Genomic DNA, 25,395 nt, shown 5'->3' with positions numbered 1-25,395 from the left:
GCTCAGCCAATCCCCATGGGCGGAGCTTGTTACGAAAAGTGAGTAAATGTGTTGGCAAGATATTCTGCTGTGAAAGGCTGGGCCCCAGGAGGTAATCAGTGACATCTGGGATGCTGTTCATCCCTATATGGTGCTTTGGCAGAAAAAGTGCCGTCCTGCTGTTTATTACATGCCTACGTAAACATGATAAACAAATGCTGGGAAGTAATGTACATTTAATTGGAGAATGATATAGGTTGGTTATTGGAGCACAGCGCTTAGCACAGCGGACATGATTCTGGGACTAATGAGCGAGCCTACTTAACGAAGTGTCCAAGGCTGGCGGTAGAGCAGTTAGTGGAGATGGAATTAGGAGTAGGATGCTGGCAGTCATTACCTCCCTTGATCAACCTCTTCCTGTACGGCAGTCAGGAGGAAATAACTGGCATTCCATGTATATCACCATCTGCTGTGGTATACTGGATATATCCCCTACTGCAGAGGTTATCATCAGCAGCTGTATAACATCACCACATACACAATTTACCATCACATCTGTGTCAGATGCAGAATATCACCTGATGCTGCAGATGTATAACATCACCACCTGCTGTGGCTGTATAACATCACCACCTGCAGCTGTATAACATCACCATCTGCAGCTGTATAACATCACCACCTGCAGCTGTATGACATCACCAGATGCTGCAGCTGTTGACATGACCAGATGCTGCAGCTGTATAACATCACCATATACTGTAGATGTATTACATCACCACCTGCTGTGGCTGTATAACATCTCCATCTGCAGCTGTATAACATCACCAACTGCAGCTGTATGACATCACAGATGATGCAGCTGTATAACATCACCAGATGATGCAGCTGTATAACATCACCATCTGCTTTAGATATATAACATCATCATATACTGCAGCTGTATAACATCGCCATATACTGCAGATGTATAACATCGCCATATACTGCAGATGTATAACATCACCATCTGCTTCAGATGTAGAATCTCCATACACAACGATGAATTCAATTTGTTATTCAGAGATAGAGTGGGAGTGAACAAACCTAGTTCAAACATTGTTGAAAGAAAACCTTTACATAATAGTTACTGATGCATGTCATCGTCTCCCAGTTGTGTGGATCGATACTCATGATGTCAATCACTGGTTTGTCTGGTCCAGACTTGATTATTTACAGACCGCCGACATATAGCTGGAATATTGCCGCTTTAAACAAACAAACAAACATTATAGTTACCGGCAATTATTTTGCCCACCTGAGTTGCTTCTATCTGTAAACAAAATAGCTTACATACACAAGAGTGAGTGAGTGAGTATGGTTTTACGCCGCTTTTAGCAATATTCCAGCAATATCACGGCGGGGGACACCAGAAATGGGCTTCACACATTGTATCCATGTCGGGAATCGAACCCGGGTCTTCGGCGTGACGAGCGAACGCTTTAACCACTAGGCTACCCGACCGCCCCACATACACAAGAAATATCGACTGTCATATATAGGGTTTGGTGGTGCTTATAAGGATTACTTACAGATTGGTCTAGGAGATGGTCAGAGAGTGCTTTTTGTAGCAGGGGGCTTATAATACAGTGAATATGGTAGCTTGTTTTTACATAGCACAAAGTGTTGAACAGGTTGAACTGTCAAGCTTCAGTTAAAGTTTATACCTTGTTTGAGTTCAGAGAGCAATAAGGTGTATGAGTGTAAATCATCCTGACATCCTACTTGGTGATTCAGTGAATAGTTTATGACATAATACTTCCCCTTGTCTGAGTACTGTATAATTGGCTGGGATTGGCCGGCAGCACACTCTATATATACAAGTCAGGTTTATTGGACAAAGGGTATGAAACCCACTACAAGAAAGCAAGAAAGGATTGGCTCCGTGTCCGGGAATGTTTGTTGTGGCTTAGGGTAGGGGGCCATATCCTGTTGTGTTCATAATAATATGGGCGGGTCGGTTTGATATTCATGACTGATGTAATTTGTCATCAATCATTGAAAATTGCACCTTTTAAATTCTGACAAATTGATCCGTGTTTTTTCTGATAGTGATGATTAGTGTGTCAGACAGACTCGGCACAGATATAGTAGTATATTGACCTTGATGGAAATGCATAGTGACCTTGAAAAGGTGTGTAGCTACTAGGGCTGGGACGGGTAACTCGGGTACCCAGGTAGGGTGGGTACTAAGTAGGACCCGGGTACCCACAGGACTACCCGGACCCGTGGTTATTCACGTGATTATATTGTTTAATGGCAAAAACTTATCTAGAAATCTGTGGTTTCACTACAAGTCACTAATGTTCGCATTTCTTTCTGACTATGCAACCATTCCTTCTGGCTTTTCATATCTTTGAATAAAGATATAACTTGAGTCAAATTCAGTGTATGCATGACCAGATTGTTTAATACATGTATCTAAATGCGTTTTGCCAGTGCTATGGTAAGAAAATGCCCAATCGGAGATTTTGTACCTATCTCTTGAGACCTACAGAGGGTACCCGGGTAGGGTTGGGTAATAGGGGGTTTGGTACCCGGGTAGTAAATTCGGACTCGTCCCAGCCCTAGTACCTACTGTGATGGCATGATGTGAGCTACATTCCAGGATGGTAGTTTGGGTAAGCATGATGCTGGTGGTCTCAATGAACATAATGAGAACTGTGATTAACTTTGGATATTTCGAGAATAACACACAAACAGTGAAAAATTAGGGTTATCTGTCCCGATTGAATTAATTTGTAAGTTCCATGCCTTGGGGAAGATCTTTCAACATTATTTCTGAGGGACAGGACTTTCTTGTTGGTTGTACATTATATACCAATAGTTTTTTTTGTTGTTGAGAAAATGTTTGTTTCCTGATTTCAAAAGGACACATCAGCTCAAATACTCTATTGTTGTAATGGTGTCACATAAAATGGATGAAATCATCGGCAACTATTTATGACAATGCGTTCATATGGGGTCTTGTTAAAGCTATTACGTGAGATAGGTACTGTGTCTTGTCAAAGTGAGTTCACGATTTCAGATTAGTCATAAATGTAACATAACTAATACGTGTGTGGGGGAAAACCCTTGGTCATCCCAGTATTTATGTATTTGAATACAGCACAAATCAAACCAGAAGGGAAGGAAAAGGTGGCTCAAAATCCCTAGCACATCCTGCAGAAAATATTATATTTTATTTCTATTTCACCTTGAAATCTATTTACACATTGTTTCCTTTCATTACATGACCTCCATATATGATACTCTATATCTTCGTATCGTGGCACACAGTGTCTTGAGTAACGCCTGGAGAATCATTATGCTCTTAACTTGGCTAGTGTTTGCAAGTGCGTACAGTGTTTGCAAGTGTGTACAAGTAGTCTCCATAATGACAGTGCTGGTTTAGTTCACCTTCATGCTGGAGGATTTCATCTGTTTATGCATGTCTCCACTAGCTTTACATGATAGGGGAGTTGGCCTGCGTCAGTGTGAATGTGTGACAGGTATGTGACATCTGCAGGGGACCGCTTGCTCGACAGGGATTTCAATTTGGTATTGAAATGGCAGACAGATGTGACATTCATGTGATATGGCTGGTGATATGGGATCTTTTTCATAACACAAATTCATATTGTCATTCAAAATAGCAGGAATGGTGATTTCAAAAAGGTTACCATGGTAACCTAGGATAAACATTTAACCATTGTGTTAAGTAACCCTGATGCCGTCTCATGTCAAAGACCCAGGTTTCATTTGTGTGACAATTATGTGAGTGATGGGTGCTACCGGTGGGGTAAGACATTGCTCACCCTTTTTGCTAACACCTGGGCCCACTTGCACAAAGCGATCTTAACGCTAAGATGATTGTAACTCCCATACTTTAACATAGGCTTACGATAGTCTTAGCGCTAAGATCGCTTTGTGCAAGTGGGCCCTGGTGTCATCGCTGGTTTTCAGTGATCCATTCACAACATTTTCACCACTGTTCTGCCTTTTACGCCCAATGGAATCTGTTTTGTCAGATAATCGAGACTGGTTATTCTCTATCATTGATCAGAGCTCCAGATAAGCTGCGTATCTGCGTATAATACGCATCAGAAATGGAGAAATACGCAGTAAAATAAAATCCAAGCGTATCAAATACGCAACGAACATTACAGATATGCTACAAAAATAAAACTTGTGCGTATCATCAAAATATTGTGAAGTAACCCTGCGTATTCGATTAGCAAATCAGCAACTTATTTTGAAATTATAAACGGGCATTCCGTCAACCTTGCCAAACTCCACGATGACAGTTACATCATGATCATTTGCCATCACACTTTCTTGCGGAAGTATCTTGGTAATTTTGAGTCCTATAAAGCTCTCGAACCCACACGACACCAGTTTGCAGGTACTAGATGAATAGTGTTTTTAAATATTTAACTTAAATACCCACATGTGTAAAAACTAGTGGGTAACAGAAATTTGAATACCCAGATAGAATTACTGATACCCAATGATTTTAAAATGCATGGGTAAAATACCCACAACACCAAAAGCTTATCTGGAGCTCTGATTGATGTTTTATATTTACATGGATACATTGTTATATTGGCGTCCTCGACTGTGATATAGTTTGAATATTGCAAAGAGTAGAGTAAAACCCAACTACACAAACTAAGATGCAACAAACGAAGGTGCACTAAACCATGCACAGCTTTGAAATGAATAAGAAGCTTGTTGATGCTTACATTAAGTGGTCTCACCTGAGAAACTAAATATAGGTGTAGTTGGAAACCACATGGCACTATTACGATGTCATGACATTCTATAAAGGTCAGTTTTCAGTTGATCTTCTGCCAAATTTGAAAGATTTTAGGAATAAAACTTGTCTTTTTGTAACCTTTGCTGGTTTCATAATGTGAAACTTCCTGCTGACCAGGATTGAGAAGTACATTACTTTTAAATATTAATTTCCACGATGATGTCATTCATATGTGTGTATCCATGGCTACTTATTTGTAATGACCTTTAAAATACAATGTTGAAAATGACCCATGAAGATCCGGGGTAGAATAAGTCTTCAGCAACCGATGCTTGCTGTAAAAGGTGACTATGCTTGTCGCTAGATGCGACTAACGGGATCAGGTGGTCAGGTTCACTAATTTGGTTGATGCATGTAATTGTATCTCAATTGTGTGGATCGATGCTCATGATGTCAATCAATGGATTGTATGGTCCAGACTCGATTATTTAAGACGGCTGTCATATTGTTGGAATATTGCTGAGAGCAGCGTTAAACAAACAAAAAACAATGTTGAAAATATTTTGCAAAAAATTCAGGTGAACCACAGATCCTTGACACTGTATTGATATTTTTGAACATGTACAAAATGGAGGACATTTGCATCCATAACTAAGAACATTAATTTTATATGGCATTTCTGATAAAACCTATGATTGTGGGTTCGAATCCAGGTTCGCCCTGATTATGTTTCTAGGTTTGTCAGCACCATACCCATGCTCGTGGGTTTCACAGAAGTGGTAAACGTCTGAGACCTGCATCACTTCGGGCTTTCCTCCCACATTGAGCTGCCACTCCGTGATATAACTGGAATAATGTTAAAAGCGGCGTTAAACCCAACTCACTCACTCTGATAAAAATAGAATTGTGTTGTTGAACCAGTTGTCATCATAATGCTAATTTAAAGTTTATGGTTTCCAGAATACATATAATTAAATCATACTTTACTCAAGAAAATGAGTAAGAAAACCGTCCTTGCACCTAATCATCTGGTGACACACACTAGGCAGCGGAGGTTCCATGTGTTGATGTTGCCCTGTCACGACACAAGACACCCATTTCCTCACATAACGGATGTTCTTATTATGTTCATTGACATATTTGTATACACACGTTAGAGAGTGTATGGCAGGATTTTCAGGTCACAGATGGTCGCTAGGAAGTATTGTTTGTACAATGAATGGTTTATGTGGAAACAATATTAAACCGATTTAATTTTTGAATTCGTGCTTTCACACATATAACTGAATGTTGTGCTCTAAAGCTCATTAACACGTTTTTATTGTATATAACACTTTTGCCTTTCACACAAACAGATATAACCTTGAAACATGGCTGTCAGATGTGTGGAAGGTGATTGGTCGTTTTCATCGCATTGATATTTCATTAGCATCAGATATTTATACCAGGAAGTACAAAATGACTATTGTCCAATTCTAGAATTTATCAAGTCAGACAATTAAGCTGTATTGATAAGTTTTTTTATGTACCAATGAGGGACTGGGTTAGAATTGCCGGGTCTTCGGCAACCCATACTTGCCGTAAAAGTAAAAAAGGCGACTGCTTGTCATAAGAGGTGATTAACAGGATCGAGAGGTCAGGCGAGCTGACTTGGTTGATGCTTGTAATCGTATACCAACTGAGTAGATCGATGCTCATGATGTCATTTACTGGATTGTCTGGTCCATACTCAATTATTTACAGACTGCCGTCATATTGCTGGAATATTGCTGAGTGTGGCGTTAAACAACAAACCAAACAGTTCATTGATGACTGAAAATTAATAATCATGATGATATGGACTATGTGGCTTTACAGAATGATCAGCCTTCTACACTTGTCTAGATAGACAAGCAGGGCGGTCAGGTAGCCTAGTGGTTAAAGCGTTCGCTCGTCACGCCGAAGACCTGGGTTCAATTCCCCACATGGGTACAATGTGTGAAACCCATTTATGGAAATAGCTAGGCAGCGCTTGAAAAAAAGTGCCTGTGAGCCCAGTTATGCACCCTTCCACCAGTCTTCCAAGAAAACTAGAGTTTTGAGTTACGTAAAAAGATCACGGAACAATAAAAGTTTTGACCTGTAAGGGGCCAGAATGAAAAATGTTTTGTTTCCGGTCACCCGCCCCACCCTGCAAAATAACTAAGGCCACACTTTCTAATGTTATGTTTCACGTCTCTATTACAGCTTTTCCATACAAGGTCTGTTGAAATAAAAATATATAGCTATGGCAATTATTTAATTATATGAAAGTCATTCTGGCATGGAGTTAAAACTGCGGCTGATAGTGATGTATATATATCATATAAGAGGGTCTGTATTACTGGCGGGAGACAAAATTTAAATAAATATTTTTATGTTTAATTTAAACCTGGACCCCTGTGTGTGTGGCCTTAGACGGAAAAAGAATTTTGCCAGCTGTATATATTATTTTTTAATATACGCCCTCCAAATCGGATTAGTCCCCGAGTACCAGTCAGCTGTACCTATGCAAGGATGAACATTGGGGATAAGCGGACTGGTGTTCACTGTTGTTGTTTTAAGCGAAACACTGATCAGGGTCATAGATGCCCAACGCCGGGGGTCAGTCAAAATCCTCCAAATCATCAAGGTACATCTTACCGAGGCAAAAGAGTTAACAGACTATAAAAGTTTAGTTTCCACCATTTCCGAACTAGGCTGGTATTATGGAGTTACATTTTGGCTGGACTAACGAGTCTATGCATAGTCCAATCAAAATTGTGCACCGAAATTGAAATCCGGTTTGGAAACTGTCGTGCAGATTTCGGTCGATTGCAGGATTTGCAAAGCATATGCACCACCAACTCGTTGTCAGCAGATATTTTCCAAATCTTTTCATGTTTTTAATCAAGGTGCTCACGTGATTTGATGGATTTCGCGATGGAAGACCCCTTTTATCACAATATAGATCTTGATTATCGATCAGATCGTCCTGACTCGGCGCCATCATTTTGTGTGAAGCAAACGCAAGTGATGTGAGATGTGGAATCTGTTTGGTCCATAGGAGAGGCTTAGAAGGGACATAACTGGTAATAGCCACTGGTGGCGCTACGATTGAGCCCAGTAATTCCAGCCTAGTTCGGCAAGGGTGGAAACTGGACTTCTAAAGTCAGTTAACTCTCTTGCCTCGGGAAGATGTCAAGGTATGGAAATCAATACTTCTGCCATTCCTACCCAACTTGATATGACCGGGTAGCATTTCCCTAAACAGAGATATTTTTATGGTGGCATCATGTCAGATAGAAAAAAGTATTCATGTTCGATGATATTGAAATAAAATATAGAAAACCATTATGAAAAGATGAATGTATATGGTAAAGTGTTACTCCTATCACTCATGTACACTATGTCTATACCAAGGAATTCCATCCGTCCTTTCAAGATCATTTTTGCGTGTGACCTATAACTTGAAAACAACTGCATAGATTCTTTTAAAACTTGGTGAAGATGTTGTACCAATAGGAGAGGTGCAGTGCAAAGTTTGGTTTCAAATATTCGGATTTTCTGAAGAAATACAGATATTTTACATTTAATGAATTTTTCTACTTAAACATTTGTGTGACCTACAACTTGAAAACTACTCCGTGGATTCTTTTAAAATTTAAGGAACACTTTCTATCCTAATAGGAGAGGTGCAGTGCAAAGTATGATTTTGATGTGTGTATTTTTCATGTTTTGAACTTTTTTACTTCATCATTTGTGCGACCGATAACTTGAATAAGTGTTTGATTTCGATAACTGGATTATCTGTTTTGAACTTAGAAATATGTTGGAGTTGAGGTCAGGGGTATTAGTGAGTCCTGCTCACATTTTGCCTTGTTTACCATATACAGTCAAGTCTCGTTAATCCGACACTTGTTAATCCGACAGTCGGCTTTATCCGACACTAATGATAGGAACCGATTTAATCAGTGATATTTAGACCTGTTAATCGGACAGTCTCGCACTCCGACTCCGACACACCTAATTTGCAACGAATTCCTGAAATCACTCATTAATCAGTCTAGTTAATCCGACACAGTGATCAGCAGCCTACATGGTCATCTGCCCATGAATACACAGCCCCATGTTTTGATGCTAGATGAGTCGGCGAGTAGCTGCATATTTCAACAGCTGCAGAGATAAACTTGCTTAACAATATCACATGCCTAGATTATTAGTACCTCAATCTTATTAAAATTGGATACAAGTTCTCGCTACCGCTCCTGGTCATCCCATTACAGGTCAGGTCAGAACGACCTTTCGTGAACTTGGACCGACCAATGAAATTACTAACAGGAAGTTGACATTAGCCACTAAGAAAGTAGCTTTCTTAAGCATTGCGGCACTAGTTTCAAATTAGCGACTTCCATTCTAGACAGTCCATAACAGTAGTTTTGTTGATACAATGTACCACCTAATTTTGTTTATCCGACAAACTCGTTAATCCGACATAATCATATGCAACCAACAATGGGACTTGACTGTATTCCTTCTGTTGAAACCTGTAGTTAAAGTCACCTTGAGTTATAGACTTTCTCATGTTTATGACTTGCAAAGGCTCAAAATTACCACTGCTGCCGTGCCCGCGGCAAACATAAAACAGAAAATGGCACACTTGAATTTTATGCACAGTTCCTGGTGGTCAACGTCATTTTCATTACTTTTTTCATGTCTTGACAAAATTATACTGAAGTGAAAAGACGTTTCCCCATTAGTTGAATGTTCCACTATTGCTAATCAAATGCCTGTTGTAAAATCAATTGGCATTATTGGGTGGTTTCCGTTGGCAATATCTTACAGACCTTTGACAAGATAGCACGAAATACACTATTCGTCAAAATGGAACACTAAAAAGAAAAAAACTCCACTGTTTTATATTTCTTCAAGCCCACTGCTGTTACTTCTAATAAAGTTCCTGCAGACATCAAGCAAGGAAAAACAGACTATATCACAGTGTGCTTGTGCTAACATCAAAATTGAAAACATCACTGTGAAGCAAAATTGAATGTAGACACGATTGACATGTGTGATAGTGCAGATGAACAAAGGCCAAAATCATCTAAAACTATATCAATGCAAGGTATTCCCAACTGGCCTCTTCCAAAGTACAAATTGTGCTTAATATGTGACACGGCTGAAAATGTTTAAAATATTTTGCAGAATTTGTAACGAGTATGGTCAAGCAGTAACTCTCTGTACGATACAACACAACAATATTTATATCATTAAGAACATTGGTCTGATGGATAAGCTGCCTCTTGTTATAATTATTGGGTAATATGGCCAAGGCACACCTAAACTGAAAATGGCACACTTAAAAAACAGGTCCAGTACCCTTGGGCACACCTGATTTTTTTCCAATTTCAAGCCTTGCTTGCTCCAACTGCTTCCTGAAAACCATAATAAAATCTGTTTTTTCGATTATCTGAAATTATCCATTGGGTGGAAAAGGTAAAACAGCGGCATAGATTATATGCATGGATCACTGAAAATCAGTGATGACACCAGGTCTTTGCAAAAAAACATAATAAAATCTGTTTTCTCGATTATCTGAAATAGATTCCATTGGGTGTAAAAGGTAACATCAGAGGTTAGAGGCTAACAGAACTCCTTGCAGAGCCTTGCTCAGCTCTTGGCAGTGCTAGTTAGCTAGAAGATGTACCACGCAGGTGAGGGCAATGTGCTGCTCACTGGGCTGTGCAAATACCAACATCAAAGGCACATTTAGTAGTCAACCAAGAGAACTTCCCAGGCCGCATGGGCAGGAGTGAGTAGAGTTTAATGCAGCTTACAACAATATTTGGGTTACATCACGGTGTGTCCGCTAAATTTGGGAGGAGGTATCCAAGTGATGTACATGTACAGTAGAACACGGATATAACGAACACGGATATAGCGAACAAACTGATACAACGAACTGTTAAAAAATCCCCAATTTATCTCCTATATAATATCATATAAAATTTACGTATATAACGAACTCTCTATAGCGAACTAACGGATACAGCGAACTGATACCTGATCACCGACAAGCCCATTTATCACTTATTAGCGACGTGTATAGCAAACTGAGAAATCTCACTCAGTGTCAAGTGTCACTGACAATTGGCTGTATGCAATCAGCGGCGAATCAAAACAATGGCGGCGAATCAATACAATCAGTGGTGACGGATCAACCTTGTTAAATTTGTATTGTGTTAATCTTACCTGTACATGTAATCTTGTCTGTAAAACAAACAGTTTTTGACAGTTTGGCGGATCTGAACGATGCCGTTTCAAGAATGCACTCAGCGAAACGAGGCCAAAGTAAAATCACAGACTACACATTTCGTATGTAAATCGAAAAATGATAAATATGTTTATATTTTGTACATGTATTTGATAACAATCTTCAGAAAATGTTATGAATTTAATGTTATTAAATGAATGTTGTAAATTGATATCAGTTGAATGATCACTGCTAATACAAATCAATGCTGCAGTTACGTGTGTATTGTGTTTTGTCTTATCCAAGATGGCGGACGTTTCCGAGCGAAAACGTGTATAACGAACAACGGATATAACGAACTGATTTCTCTGGTCCCTAGTAGTTCGTTATATCCGTGTTCTACTGTATGTCCAAGATGGTTACTACTTTGGTGAATTCCAAGAACTTGATGTGGGTTTTGAACCAACAATTAACTCCTTCTTGGAGGACAAATGGACAGAACTGTTCACAATGAATTTAGTATCTTAGCTTCCTGGCCCCCATCACTCACTCCTATCCCCCGTCACCATTCCCATCACCATCCCCATCACCATCCCCATCACCATCCCCATCACCATCACCATCACCATCACCATCACCATCCCAGTTGGAAATTATAGGAAATATTTTCTTTCATCCAGCTGAATTATTGTTGGTAGGTATGGATCTTGTAAATTCCATTGAAGAAGGCCTATTATAGTATGCTAGTAGTAACAATAATACCTCAGGCTTGCTGACTTGGTTGATGCATGTCATCGTATCCAAATTGCATAGATCGATGCTCAGGATGTCAATCACTGGATTGTCTGGTCCAGATTTAATTATTTACAGACTGCTGTCATATAGCTGGAATATTGCTGAGTGTGGCGTTAAACAACAAACAAACAAACAAAAGAATAAGGATGATATTCAGTAATTTTGAATAAATCAAGCCAATAATTCCTTGAAAGGTATGATCATATATTCACATTAGAAGCCAAGATAAGGACATATAGTTATGATAATCACAAACAAAATACCTTGTTTTGGCCTAATATGTTGCTTGTTGTTTGATGCCACGGAGGCAATATTCCAGCTATACAACGGCAGAGTGTAAAATAAATGGAATCATGACCAGATAAAACTAGTCATTGATGTTTTGTGAACGATCAACACCTTTTGTATGTGATGATCCACACCGTTTGTATGTGATGATCCACACAGTTTGTATGTGATGATCCACACAGTTTGTATGTGATGATCCACACCTTTTGTATGTGATGATCCACACCGTTTGTATGTGATGATCCACACCGTTTGTATGTGATGATCCACACCGTTTGTATGTGATGATCCACACCGTTTGTATGTGATGATCCACACCTTTTGTATGTGATGATCCACACCGTTTGTATGTGATGATCCACACCGTTTGTATGTGATGATCCACACCGTTTGTATGTGATGATCCACACCGTTTGTATGTGATGATCCACACCGTTTGTATGTGATGATCCACACTGTTTGTATGTGATGATCCACATCGTTTGTATGTGATGATCCACACAGTTTGTATGTGATGATCCACACTGTTTGTATGTGATGATCCACACAGTTTGTATGTGATGATCCACACAGTTTGTATGTGATGATCCACACCGTTTGTATGTGATGATCCACACAGTTTGTATGTGATGATCCACACTGTTTGTATGTGATGATCCACACCGTTTGTATGTGATGATCCACACAGTTTGTATGTGATGATCCACACTGTTTGTATGTGATGATCCACACAGTTTGTATGTGATGATCCACACAGTTTGTATGTGATGATCCACACTGTTTGTATGTGATGATCCACACAGTTTGTATGTGATGATCCACACCGTTTGTATGTGATGATCCACACTGTTTGTATGTGATGATCCACACTGTTTGTATGTGATGATCCACACTGTTTGTATGTGATGATCCACACAGTTTGTATGTGATGATCCACACTGTTTGTATGTGATGATCCACACAGTTTGTATGTGATGATCCACACAGTTTGTATGTGATGATCCACACAGTTTGTATGTGATGATCCACATCGTTTGTATGTGATGATCCACACTGTTTGTATGTGATGATCCACACAGTTTGTATGTGATGATCCACACCGTTTGTATGTGATGATCCACACAGTTTGTATGTGATGATCCACACCGTTTGTATGTGATGATCCACACAGTTTGTATGTGATGATCCACACTGTTTGTATGTGATGATCCACACAGTTTGTATGTGATGATCCACACCTAATTGTATGTGATGATGCACACAGTTTGTATGTGATGATCCACACCGTTTGTATGTGATGATCCACACCGTTTGTATGTGATGATCCACACAGTTTGTATGTGATGATCCACACCTGTTTGTATGTGATGATCCACACCTGTTTGTATGTGATGATGCACACCGTTTGTATGTGATGATCCACACAGTTTGTATGTGATGATCCACACAGTTTGTATGTGATGATCCACACAGTTTGTATGTGATGATCCACACTGTTTGTATGTGATGATCCACACCTGTTTGTATGTGATGATCCACACAGTTTGTATGTGATGATCCACACCGTTTGTATGTGATGATCCACACTGTTTGTATGTGATGATCCACATCGTTTGTATGTGATGATCCACACAGTTTGTATGTGATGATCCACACAGTTTGTATGTGATGATCCACACCGTTTGTATGTGATGATCCACACTGTTTGTATGTGATGATCCACATCGTTTGTATGTGATGATCCGCACCGTTTGTATGTGATGATCCACACAGTTTGTATGTGATGATCCACATCGTTTGTATGTGATGATCCACACAGTTTGTATGTGATGATCCACACCGTTTGTATGTGATGATCCACACAGTTTGTATGTGATGATCCACACCATTTATATGTGATGATCCACATCGTTTGTATGTGATGATCCACACAGTTTGTATGTGATGATCCACATCGTTTGTATGTGATGATCCACACCGTTTGTATGTGATGATCCACACCGTTTGTATGTGATGATCCACACAGTTTGTATGTGATGATCCACACCATTTATATGTGATGATCCACATCGTTTGTATGTGATGATCCACACTGTTTGTATGTGATGATCCACATCGTTTGTATGTGATGATCCACACTGTTTGTATGTGATGATCCACATCGTTTGTATGTGATGATCCGCACCGTTTGTATGTGATGATCCACACAGTTTGTATGTGATGATCCACACTGTTTGTATGTGATGATCCACATCGTTTGTATGTGATGATCCACACCGTTTGTATGTGATGATCCACACCGTTTGTATGTGATGATCCACACAGTTTGTATGTGATGATCCACACCATTTATATGTGATGATCCACATCGTTTGTATGTGATGATCCACACAGTTTGTATGTGATGATCCACATCGTTTGTATGTGATGATCCACACCGTTTGTATGTGATGATCCACACCGTTTGTATGTGATGATCCACACAGTTTGTATGTGATGATCCACACCATTTATATGTGATGATCCACATCGTTTGTATGTGATGATCCACACTGTTTGTATGTGATGATCCACATCGTTTGTATGTGATGATCCACACTGTTTGTATGTGATGATCCACATCGTTTGTATGTGATGATCCACACTGTTTGTATGTGATGATCCACATCGTTTGTATGTGATGATCCACACCGTTTGTATGTGATGATCCACACAGTTTGTATGTGATGATCCACACTGTTTGTAGTTGATGACACGCAATCAACCAAGTCACTAACCATCGATTCATTTTGTCACCTCTTACATCCAGCATAGATTGCTGCGGATCTATTCTAACCTGGGATCCTTACAGGTGTGTTTCCTGAAAGTGTTTCTTCTAAGTGTTTCTTAGAATAAGAAACAGTTTCATAATAACTCCACATATTGGACACCGAAGAAAATATTCTCCTTAACCAAAGGAGAAATTCATGTTCAAATGTTCATCAAGCTGGTACACCCGCACTCAGAATTTGTCATGAAGACTAAAAAGTAAAAGCTTGTAGCACCTAATTCTGCTTGAAAGAATTTCAAGTACTCCAAACTCTGACTGAAATTCAATTTCAAGAAAAATGTTGAACAAAATTTCTCAAAGCATTATATAATGAACGTTCCAAGTGGTTGCGGAGGTTTTAATTGAAACTGTCAAAGGAAAGAAAATTGAAAAATGTGAAATGTTGCCCACTTTGCAAAAGAATGTCTATTTTGCTTTTAAAGAAATTAGAAGCCTCTTGTACTTGGTCAATATTCTGCAGTGTTGGAGTAGTGGCCCTTGACAGGGGGGTGTCAATGGGACAGCCAGGGAAATACAAAGAAGAGTGATTCCTTCAAGTGTCATGGGCCCAGAAGTATTTATAATCTTTAAAACTTGGTGATGGTATTTCAAAGATCAAAGTCTGATTCTGTGGCTTGACGTTCCATGTTCGAGTAGATATTCAGGAATCTCTTTGAGGTAGTTGACCGATTTAGTCCTGTAATTTGACAGTTGGTTTCTTGTGAAAACATTGAATTATGCTAATAGCCCTTGTCCTGACAGATGGTATTGGGTTCAAAAATGGAAACTGAATAATGTTTGCAATATGTAGGTCATCGCGGATAATCATGAATTCCATTGTGTACTTTAAAATATAGGGTTTTTAGCAAGAGATTCTAGCAAAGTTGATTCTGTTTGTTCTCTTTGCAGGCCTAGATAAGTTTATGATAGTTGTGCATTTATGTGACAAAATTGTGCAAATGTTCCACATTCATGACTTTCTTTAAAGATGTATGTAATGTAGAGTTATATCTGATTTGATTGTGTGACAAGAAGGCATGTTGTCAGGGTTTATAAATGAGGTTGGTTTCCTTAAAGTTTTGAATTTGTTTTACAAAGATACTGACAAATGATAGATTATATGTATAATTATTTTTTGTGGAAGTGTGTGCTGTTCCGTAAAACTCGAAACTGGTCCAATCTTTTCATTTCAAAGTACGCTTTGACAAAAGTAGGCAGTGACAAAAGTAGGCAGTGACAAAGTTATAATGCTGTATAAAAGAATGTTGTGGTAAAAGTAGGCTTTAGAGCTGAGAGCTGTACCCATCTTAGTCTAAACCTTTTGTAACATGGTAATTGATAGGAGATATTCAAACTGCCATTTTCATGTGTCAGGCACAACAAATGGCACACTGTAAAGTTTCGGAAAAGAGAGCGTGTTACGTGTGGCCCAGTCGTGCAAGGTGCCACAATTCACTGGGCAGAATTGCTTCCCTTGGGCACGCCAGAAACCTATGATTGTGGCTTTGACTCCCGATTCGCCTCGATTCTGTTTGCAGCACCATACCCGTGCTTGTGGGTTTCATCAAAGTGGTAATATCTGAAACCTGCATGAATTTTGTCTTTCCTCCCACATTAAACTGACACTGTGATATAAGTTGAATACTGTTTAAAGCTGTGTTAAACCAAACTCACTCACTCACTCATCTATCACCAATAGTTCCAGTGTGAACTTCAGTGTGCAGTTGTTTGTGATGGTGACTGTCATGTATTTTACCAAAGTGGTAGCCTTTTTAGCAGCTGTATTTAGATAACAATCCATACTTGAAAATTGTCTGCACATTAGAGACCGCCTCCGTGGTCCAGTGGTGGTAGAGCATTTGCCAGGAGAGTGGAATGTCCAGGGTTTGAACCCAGACTCTCTCTCTCTCTCTCTCTCTCTACCTCTCTCTACCTCTCTCTCTCTCTCTCTCTCTCTACCTCTCTCTCTCTCTACCTCTCTCTCTACCTCTCTCTCTACCTCTGTACCTCTCTCTCTCTCTACCTCTCTCTCTCTCTACCTCTCTCTCTCTACCTCTCTCTCTACCTCTCTCTCTCTACCTCTCTCTCTCTCTCTACCTCTCTCTACGGTACCTCTCTACCTCTCTCTCTCTCTACCTCTCTCTCTACCTCTCTACCTCTCTCTCTCTCTACCTCTCTCTCTCTCTCTACCTCTCTCTACGGTACCTCTCTACCTCTCTCTCTCTCTACCTCTCTCTCTCTACCTCTCTCTCTACCTAGACTGCCATTAAAAGATGGTACTTGTTGTTACCCTGTCTGCCGCTCGGCATTAAGGGGCTAAAACAAGGACTGGTCAGCTCGGAGTCAGTATACTGTGTCTGAGTGGGGTATTAATGTTAAACTGCGGCATGGTATCTCAGTGGGCTAGCACTATAAATCGGCATCAGTCCGGACTAGAGCAAGCAGCCACACACACACACACACATGCATGCACGTTGCTATATAAGTGCACTAATCTTGGACGCGACGTTAAACCCCATTTCACCTCACCTCTCTCTACCTCGCTCTACCTCTCTACCTCTCTCTCTACCTCTCTCTACCTCTCTCTCTACCTCTCTCTCTACCTCTCTCTACCTCTCTCTCTACCTCTCTCTACCTCTCTCTCTACCTCTCTCTACCTCTCTCTACCTCTCTCTCTACCTCTCTCTCTCTACCTCTCTCTACCTCTCTCTCTACCTCTCTACCTCTCTCTCTACCTCTCTCTACACCTCTCTCTATCTCTCTCTCCACCTCTCTCTACACCTCTCTCTCTACCTCTCTCTACCTCTCTCTCTACCTCTCTCTACCTCTCTCTCTACCTCTCTCTCTACCTCTCTCTACCTCTCTCTCTACCTCTCTCTCTACCTCTCTCTACCTCTCTCTCTACTTCTCTCTACCTCTCTCTCTACCGCTCTCTACCTCTCTCTCTACCTCTCTCTACCTCTCTCTACACCTCTCTCTCTACCTCTCTACCTCTCTCTCTACCTCTCTCTCTACCTCTCTCTACCTCTCTCTACCTCTCTCTCTACCTCTCTCTACCTCTCTCTCTACCTCTCTCTACCTCTCTACCTCTCTCTCTACCTCTCTCTACCTCTCTCTACCTCTCTCTACACCTCTCTCTCTATCTCTCTACCTCTCTCTCTACTTCTCTCTACCTCTCTCTCTACCTCTCTCTCTACCTCTCTCTCTACCTCTCTACCTCTCTCTCTACCTCTCTCTACCTCTCTCTACCTCTCTCTACACCTCTCTCTCTACCTCTCTACCTCTCTCTCTACCTCTCTCTCTACCTCTCTCTACCTCTCTACCTCTCTCTCTACCTCTCTCTCTACCTCTCTCTCTACCTCTCTCTCTACCGCTCTCTACCTCTCTCTCTACCTCTCTCTACCTCTCTACCTCTCTCTCTCCCTCTCTACCTCTACCTTCTTTTAACGTCTTTTGGTATGGCACGACCAGGGATCAAAATGCTGACCCTCCGGGAGGATGCTAGACCATGGAGGCTGTCCACTGTTGAATAACAAATCCATGTTGTATGTGCCCATGCTTACCCCAGTGTGTTTTCCTTGCAGCTATGCCCGTATTCTGGCTCACTACCCCTATGTCGTTCTGCTGGTGGTCCTGGTGGTGGTGGCAACGTGTCTCGTGGTGTCCATCATCAATGGGGAGACGCTGGACTTCAACGACCCACTGCTGGTACTGTACTACTCACGCTCATAGAGAACAGACTGTATGCTGTGACTTATGTTAGCCCGGGGACAGTCAGGGCATAAAGAATTACCATAGGATGTCCCAAACAGTATTTAGACCATACATTTGTCAAATCCCAATTTCATTATCTCCAAACTAAGACCAAATGTTTAGAAAATGCAGCATGCAAAAAATATTTGATTCTACAAATTAAAGAAGTTGCACACAGAAGTAATATAATTCATAAAGTTGCACGCAAGAGTCTATATAATGTACTAGGGCTGTATCGATACACTTTGTCAGGATATGAGACATATTTTGATGGAATGGTTGCGATATGATTAACACTACAGTGAATGGCAACTTGACACATATCATGTTAGGAGACATTTTCCATCTGAAGTGGGAATAAAAAGTAGTGAAAACTAAATACCGTATTCGACGTAATAAGCGCCCCGCCCTAATAAGCGCCCACGGTGATATTTGATAATATATTGGCCAGTGAACAATCCTAATTAGCACCCCTTCCGATTGATCAATGTACACAAGACTTATTTATTCGCGTATAATACGCACTCATGTGTTATATGCACACTTAATTATGGGCAATTAAATTCTGGAAAAATATATCTGTCGTACATAAACATTTCAGGCTGTCAGCATAAACCACAAAATTGATCTTTTAACTCGTTTGTTTTCACTAAAATAATATTCCAATAAGAGCCCCCTATTTCTAATTTTGAGTGCGCCCTGTGCGCTTATTACGTCAAATACGGTACATTGAGAATATTAGAATTTGTTGAAGAAAAAGTCCTCAAGACCTATTGTCCAAACTGGCAGAAAGTACAAGTGGTTTATTACAGTTTTTCTTGTTACCCTTTTATTTATGTGTATTCCTTTGTATCAATACATCACCTTGCCATGATATTCGAGATCATGACACACTGTATCACGATACACCAATCATTTGTTATGGACGTTCTTTGTATACAGAAATATATACAATTTACACATCATTATATACTCTGTAAACAGCTATATGTACAATGTAAACAGAATTATATTCTATGAATCTATGAATATACAGCCTTATAAACAAGGAAACATATGGTGTGTGCATGAGAGACCTCATCTTCCAGAGGCAAGCGTGTCCACTAGCCTATATCAAAGCCTAGTTTCTACCCTTGCCACATCAAGGCCACATCTTGGCGCCACCTTGCGTATGTAGCAGGATGTGGAGTCATCCCACAGATGACATCCTTACCTTGTCATCTTGCTGACGGGGTTTATCTCTTTGGTCATGTGAACAAGGTGTCCGACCTCTGATCAGAAGGTCCATGGTTCGAATCCCATCATGGGACTCAGAAATGTTATGGCTACTACACGTAGATCACGAGTTGTGCCCCTTGTAATTAAAACGTGATATCCAATCAGATCGCTGTTCTTATCTAAAAAATGGTGACTAGCATAGGCGACAACCTAGCCGATCAAAAACCGAAAACATTCACGATTTCATCACTGACACAGAAACATAAGCAATCGTTGGGAGCTTTAAAAAATGAAAAAGACATATTTGTGTCAACAAAGACAGGCAGAGGTAAAACACTTTCATATGAAGGTGTACAGTCTTGGATGTTGATTTTGTGAAACATTCTCTGATTGGACTATTGAAATGTGCGATAGTCCAATCATATTTAGCACAGGAAAGTGGGCTTGATGTGGCAAGGGTGGAAACAAGACTTTGATAAAGAAGGCTAGTGGACACTCTTGCCTCAGGAAGATGGAGTGAATTCTATAGAAATCCACAGTTTGACCTGAAAGGCAAAACAGTTGATGAATCCTGCTTTTCAGAGTCCCTTTGGTATCAGCTGGTTGTGGGATCAAGTTCCCCATGCATCTGATCCTGATTCTTGATCCATCACCACCACACTATTGCTCTTGGGTTTCTCAATGGTGGAAATTGAATGCACCCTGCATGTCTTTGGGCTGTCCTCCCAGATCCACCTTATACCTGGATATACTGTTCAAACCTGTGAAGATCCAGGGTAGAATAGGTCTTCAGCAACCCATGCTTGCCGTAAAGGCTGACTACGCTTATCGTTAGAGGCGAATAACGGGATTGGGCGGTCAGGCTCGCTGACCTGAATGATGCATCTCATCGTAATCCAATTGCATGGATCTATGCTCATGATATCAATCACTGGACTGTCTGGTCCAGACTTGATTATTTACAGATCACTGTCATATAACTGGAACATTGTTTAGTGCAGTGTTAAACAAACAAAGACGGACAAACAAACAAATGAAATACTGTTGAAAGCAGCTTCAAATCTTACCAATTCATGCCCCTGTGGGGAATTGGTCCCCAGCAACCTATATTCATTGTACGAGTAGACCAAACTGATCGGGTGGTCAGGCTTCGTTACTTGGATGAAGGTGTGTCATCGCTGTTCACAATATCAATCATCAGATTTTCTGGCCCTGACTTGATTACTTACAGGCTGCCATCATATAGCTGGAATATCGCTGAATGCAGCGTTAAACAACAAACAAACAAGCAAACAAACTTACCAATTCACACATACTGTCTGCATCTTGTAATTAAAACAGGTCTGAAGTCATCACATTAAGCAGTTGTAGAACCTACATAATGTGCGTGATGACAAGCATGGCATCCTTCTTCAAGTCAAGTCAGTAATTCTAGTCGGCAATTACATGTTGTGTCTGTCTGAACCAGGCCTTGCCACACAACCTCAGGAATCTGCATTCTGATTATTGGATTTTGAGGGATATAAATTCCTGTATGCAGCTATTTCGGTCCCTCAAAGACAGAAAAATAAGTAATGATTATTTGCCAATTGTGAGTGGTGGTGCCAGACACTATTTTGGGAGCGATTGGTTTATTTTGAGGTGTCATTTGATCTATTGATAGAAATGTATACATGTACCCTGACAACAAGGTCCACTCAAGTTCATTACAGAGGCAGACAAATACGAATATTGACATCCACATTAGTCAAGTGTGTTTGGGAACTTCTCTTTCACATCATGCACCTATCACGTGATGATGAATCGTATTTTGATGACTGATGGACACAAATAATATCCTTTCCTTTTTAGACCAATAGACTGTACTAGGTTATATTTTTACTCAAGGAAAAGGGCCATATTGATAGCATTGTTTTAGAGATTAGGACACTTTTGATTAATTGCTGCTGAAACCGATATGCAAATATGCATAATGATCGTTTGTTTTTAAGTTTCTCGTTTCAGTTCCAATTATATTTTTTCCCACTTTATTGCACAGAATCAATGCTTCATGATTCTGTGGAGGATTTGTTTTCATAAACCAATGTAATATGCAATCACAAATTTTCTGCAGAAAATTAAATAGATTGCTGAAAGGAATGATGCATGATGTAATTGATTATTTTCCTGTAATTACGCTTGTAATTTGAACCCCCTAAGCATGCAAATACTACAAATTGTTTGACATTTTGCTCTCTTCCAGAATGGGAACACAACATGTTTGTTTTCTGGGATGTGTTTTCAGTAAGATAAACATGATAAACGTTTGATGGTTATTCAATATTTGATCAGCATAATACTGGTGTTACTTTCTTTGGCATTAAGTGATGGATCATGTTACTGGTTTCATCAACACTGCTGCATTTCATCTTTTTCTGCTTGATCTCAGTGGGGATTCGGGATTCGGATTGGTCCACAATGTGCTGGTCATAAGAGGCAACAAACCTTACAGTTGGTCAGGCTCAGTGACTTGGTTCATAGCTTGTCTTCATACACTGATGTTGCTCACAATATCAATCACTGGTTTGTGTGTACCACACTTGGTTATTTATGCAACACTGAAACAGCTGAAATAGTGCGGACTGTGACCTTAAACAACATTCAGACTCTAGTTGGATTCTTTGGTTGAAGGATGGTGCGGAAGCCTAGTGACTACACCTCTGTTTGAAGGGTGGTGCAGAAGTCTAATGGTTACACCTCTGTTTGAAGGGTGGCAGGGAAGTGTAATGGTAACAGCTCTGTTTGAAGGGTGGCAGGGAAGTCTAATGGTTACACCTCTGTTTGAAGGGTGGCAGGGAAGTGTAATGGTAACAGCTCTGTTTGAAGGGTGGCAGGGAAGTCTAATGGTTACACCTCTGTTTGAAGGGTGGCAGGGAAGTCTAATGGTTACACCTCTGTTGGAAGGATGGCAGGGAAGTGTAATGGTAACACCTCTGTTTGAAGGGTTGCAGGGAAGTGTAATGGTAACAGCTCTGTTTGAAGGGTGGCAGGGAAGTCTAATGGTAACAGCTCTGTGGGAGGGTTGCAGGGAAGTGTAATGGTAACAGCTCTGTTTGAAGGGTGGCAGGGAAGTCTAATGGTAACAGCTCTGTGGGAGGGTGGCAGGGAAGTGTAATGGTAACAGCTCTGTTTGAAGGGTGGCAGGGAAGTCTAATGGTAACAGCTCTGTTTAAAAGGGGGGCAGGGAAGTGTAATGGTAACAGTTCTGTTTGAAGGGTTGCAGGAAAGTCTAATGGTAACAGCTCTGAGGGAGGGTTGCAGGGAAGTCTAATGGTAACAGCTCTGTTTAAAGGGTGGCCGGGAAGTCTAATGGAAACACACCTCTGTTTGAAGGGTGGCAGGGAAGTGTAATGGTAACAGCTCTGTTTGAAGGGTGGCAGGGAAGTGTAATGGTAACACCTCTGTTGGAAGGATGGCAGGGAAGTGTAATGGTAACAGCTCTGTTTGAAGGGTGGCAGGGAAGTCTAATGGAAACACACCTCTGTTTGAAGGGTGGCAGGGAAGTGTAATGGTAACAGCTCTGTTTGAAGGGTGGCAGGGAAGTGTAATGGTAACAGCTCTGTTGGAAGGATGGCAGGGAAGTGTAATGGTAACAGCTCTGTTTGAAGGGTGGCAGGGAAGCCTAATGGTAACAGCTCTGTTTGAAGGGTGGTAGGGAAGACTAATGGTAACAGCTCTGTTTGAAGGGTGGCAGGGAAGACTAATGGTAACAGCTCTGTTTGAAGGGTGGCAGGGAAGTCTAATGGTAACAGCTCTGTTTGAAGGGTGGTGCGGAAGTCTAATGGAAACACCTCTGTTTGAAGGGTTGCAGGGAAGCCTAATGGTAACAGCTCTGTTTGAAGGATGGCAGGGAAGTGTAATGGTAACAGTTCTGTTTGAAGGGTTGCAGGGAAGCCTAATGGTAACAGCTCTGTTTGAAGGGTGGCAGGGAAGTCTAATGGTAACAGCTCTGTTTGAAGGGTTGCAGGGAAGTCTAATGGTAACAGCTCTGTGGGAGGGTTGCAGGGAAGTCTTATGGTAACAGCTCTGTTTGAAGGGTGGCAGGGAAGTCTAATGGTAACAGCTCTGTTTGAAGGGTTGCAGGGAAGTGTAATGGTAACAGCTCTGTGGGAGGGTTGCAGGGAAGTGTAATGGTAACAGCTCTGTTTGAAGGGTGGCAGGGAAGTCTAATGGTAACAGCTCTGTGGGAGGGTGGCAGGGAAGTGTAATGGTAACAGCTCTGTTGGAAGGGTGGCCGGGAAGTCTAATGGTAACAGCTCTGTGGGAGGGTGGCAGGGAAGTGTAATGGTAACAGCTCTGTTTGAAGGATGGCAGGGAAGTCTAATGGTAACAGCTCTGTTTGAAGGGTGGCAGGGAAGTGTAATGGTAACAGCTCTGTTTGAAGGGTGGCAGGGAAGTCTAATGGAAACACACCTCTGTTTGAAGGGTGGCAGGGAAGTGTAATGGTAACAGCTCTGTTTGAAGGGTGGCAGGGAAGTGTAATGGTAACAGCTCTGTTGGAAGGATGGCAGGGAAGTGTAATGGTAACAGCTCTGTTTGAAGGGTGGCAGGGAAGCCTAATGGTAACAGCTCTGTTTGAAGGGTGGTAGGGAAGACTAATGGTAACAGCTCTGTTTGAAGGGTGGCAGGGAAGACTAATGGTAACAGCTCTGTTTGAAGGGTGGCAGGGAAGTCTAATGGTAACAGCTCTGTTTGAAGGGTGGTGCGGAAGTCTAATGGAAACACCTCTGTTTGAAGGGTTGCAGGGAAGCCTAATGGTAACAGCTCTGTTTGAAGGATGGCAGGGAAGTGTAATGGTAACAGTTCTGTTTGAAGGGTTGCAGGGAAGCCTAATGGTAACAGCTCTGTTTGAAGGGTGGCAGGGAAGTCTAATGGTAACAGCTCTGTTTGAAGGGTTGCAGGGAAGTCTAATGGTAACAGCTCTGTGGGAGGGTTGCAGGGAAGTCTTATGGTAACAGCTCTGTTTGAAGGGTGGCAGGGAAGTCTAATGGTAACAGCTCTGTTTGAAGGGTTGCAGGGAAGTGTAATGGTAACAGCTCTGTGGGAGGGTTGCAGGGAAGTGTAATGGTAACAGCTCTGTTTGAAGGGTGGCAGGGAAGTCTAATGGTAACAGCTCTGTGGGAGGGTGGCAGGGAAGTGTAATGGTAACAGCTCTGTTGGAAGGGTGGCCGGGAAGTCTAATGGTAACAGCTCTGTGGGAGGGTGGCAGGGAAGTGTAATGGTAACAGCTCTGTTTGAAGGATGGCAGGGAAGTCTAATGGTAACAGCTCTGTTTGAAGGGTGGCAGGGAAGTGTAATGGTAACAGCTCTGTTTGAAGGGTGGCAGGGAAGTCTAATGGTAACAGCTCTGTTGGAAGGGTGGCAGGGAAGTCTAATGGTAACAGCTCTGTTTGAAGGGTGGCAGGGAAGCCTAATGGAAACACAGCTCTGTTTGAAGGATGGCAGGGAAGTCTAATGGTTACACCTCTGTTTGAAGGGTGGCAGGGAAGT

At 41.1% G+C, this 25,395-nt stretch overlaps 1 protein-coding gene across 2 annotated transcripts in view; it reads left to right on the top strand.

Annotated features, from left to right (window-relative positions):
• The window catches only part of LOC124146661 (protein dispatched homolog 1-like), a 106,061-nt gene that overhangs the window by 62,789 nt on the left and 17,877 nt on the right, over positions 1–25,395 (top strand). For both annotated transcript variants that reach the window (XM_046517066.2, XM_046517067.2), the window contains exon 2: positions 18,480–18,603. In XM_046517066.2, coding sequence (XP_046373022.1) covers positions 18,480–18,603 — 124 coding nt within the window. The remainder of the gene's footprint in view (positions 1–18,479; positions 18,604–25,395) is intronic.

This window comes from Haliotis rufescens, unplaced genomic scaffold (genome assembly GCF_023055435.1).
Source record: "Haliotis rufescens isolate VD_foot unplaced genomic scaffold, xgHalRufe1.0.p SCAF_3, whole genome shotgun sequence".
In the NCBI taxonomy this organism is placed as follows: Eukaryota; Metazoa; Mollusca; class Gastropoda; order Lepetellida; family Haliotidae; genus Haliotis; species Haliotis rufescens.
The sequence above is the reverse complement of the archived record's forward strand: the minus strand, read 5'-3'. Positions and strand labels throughout refer to the sequence as shown.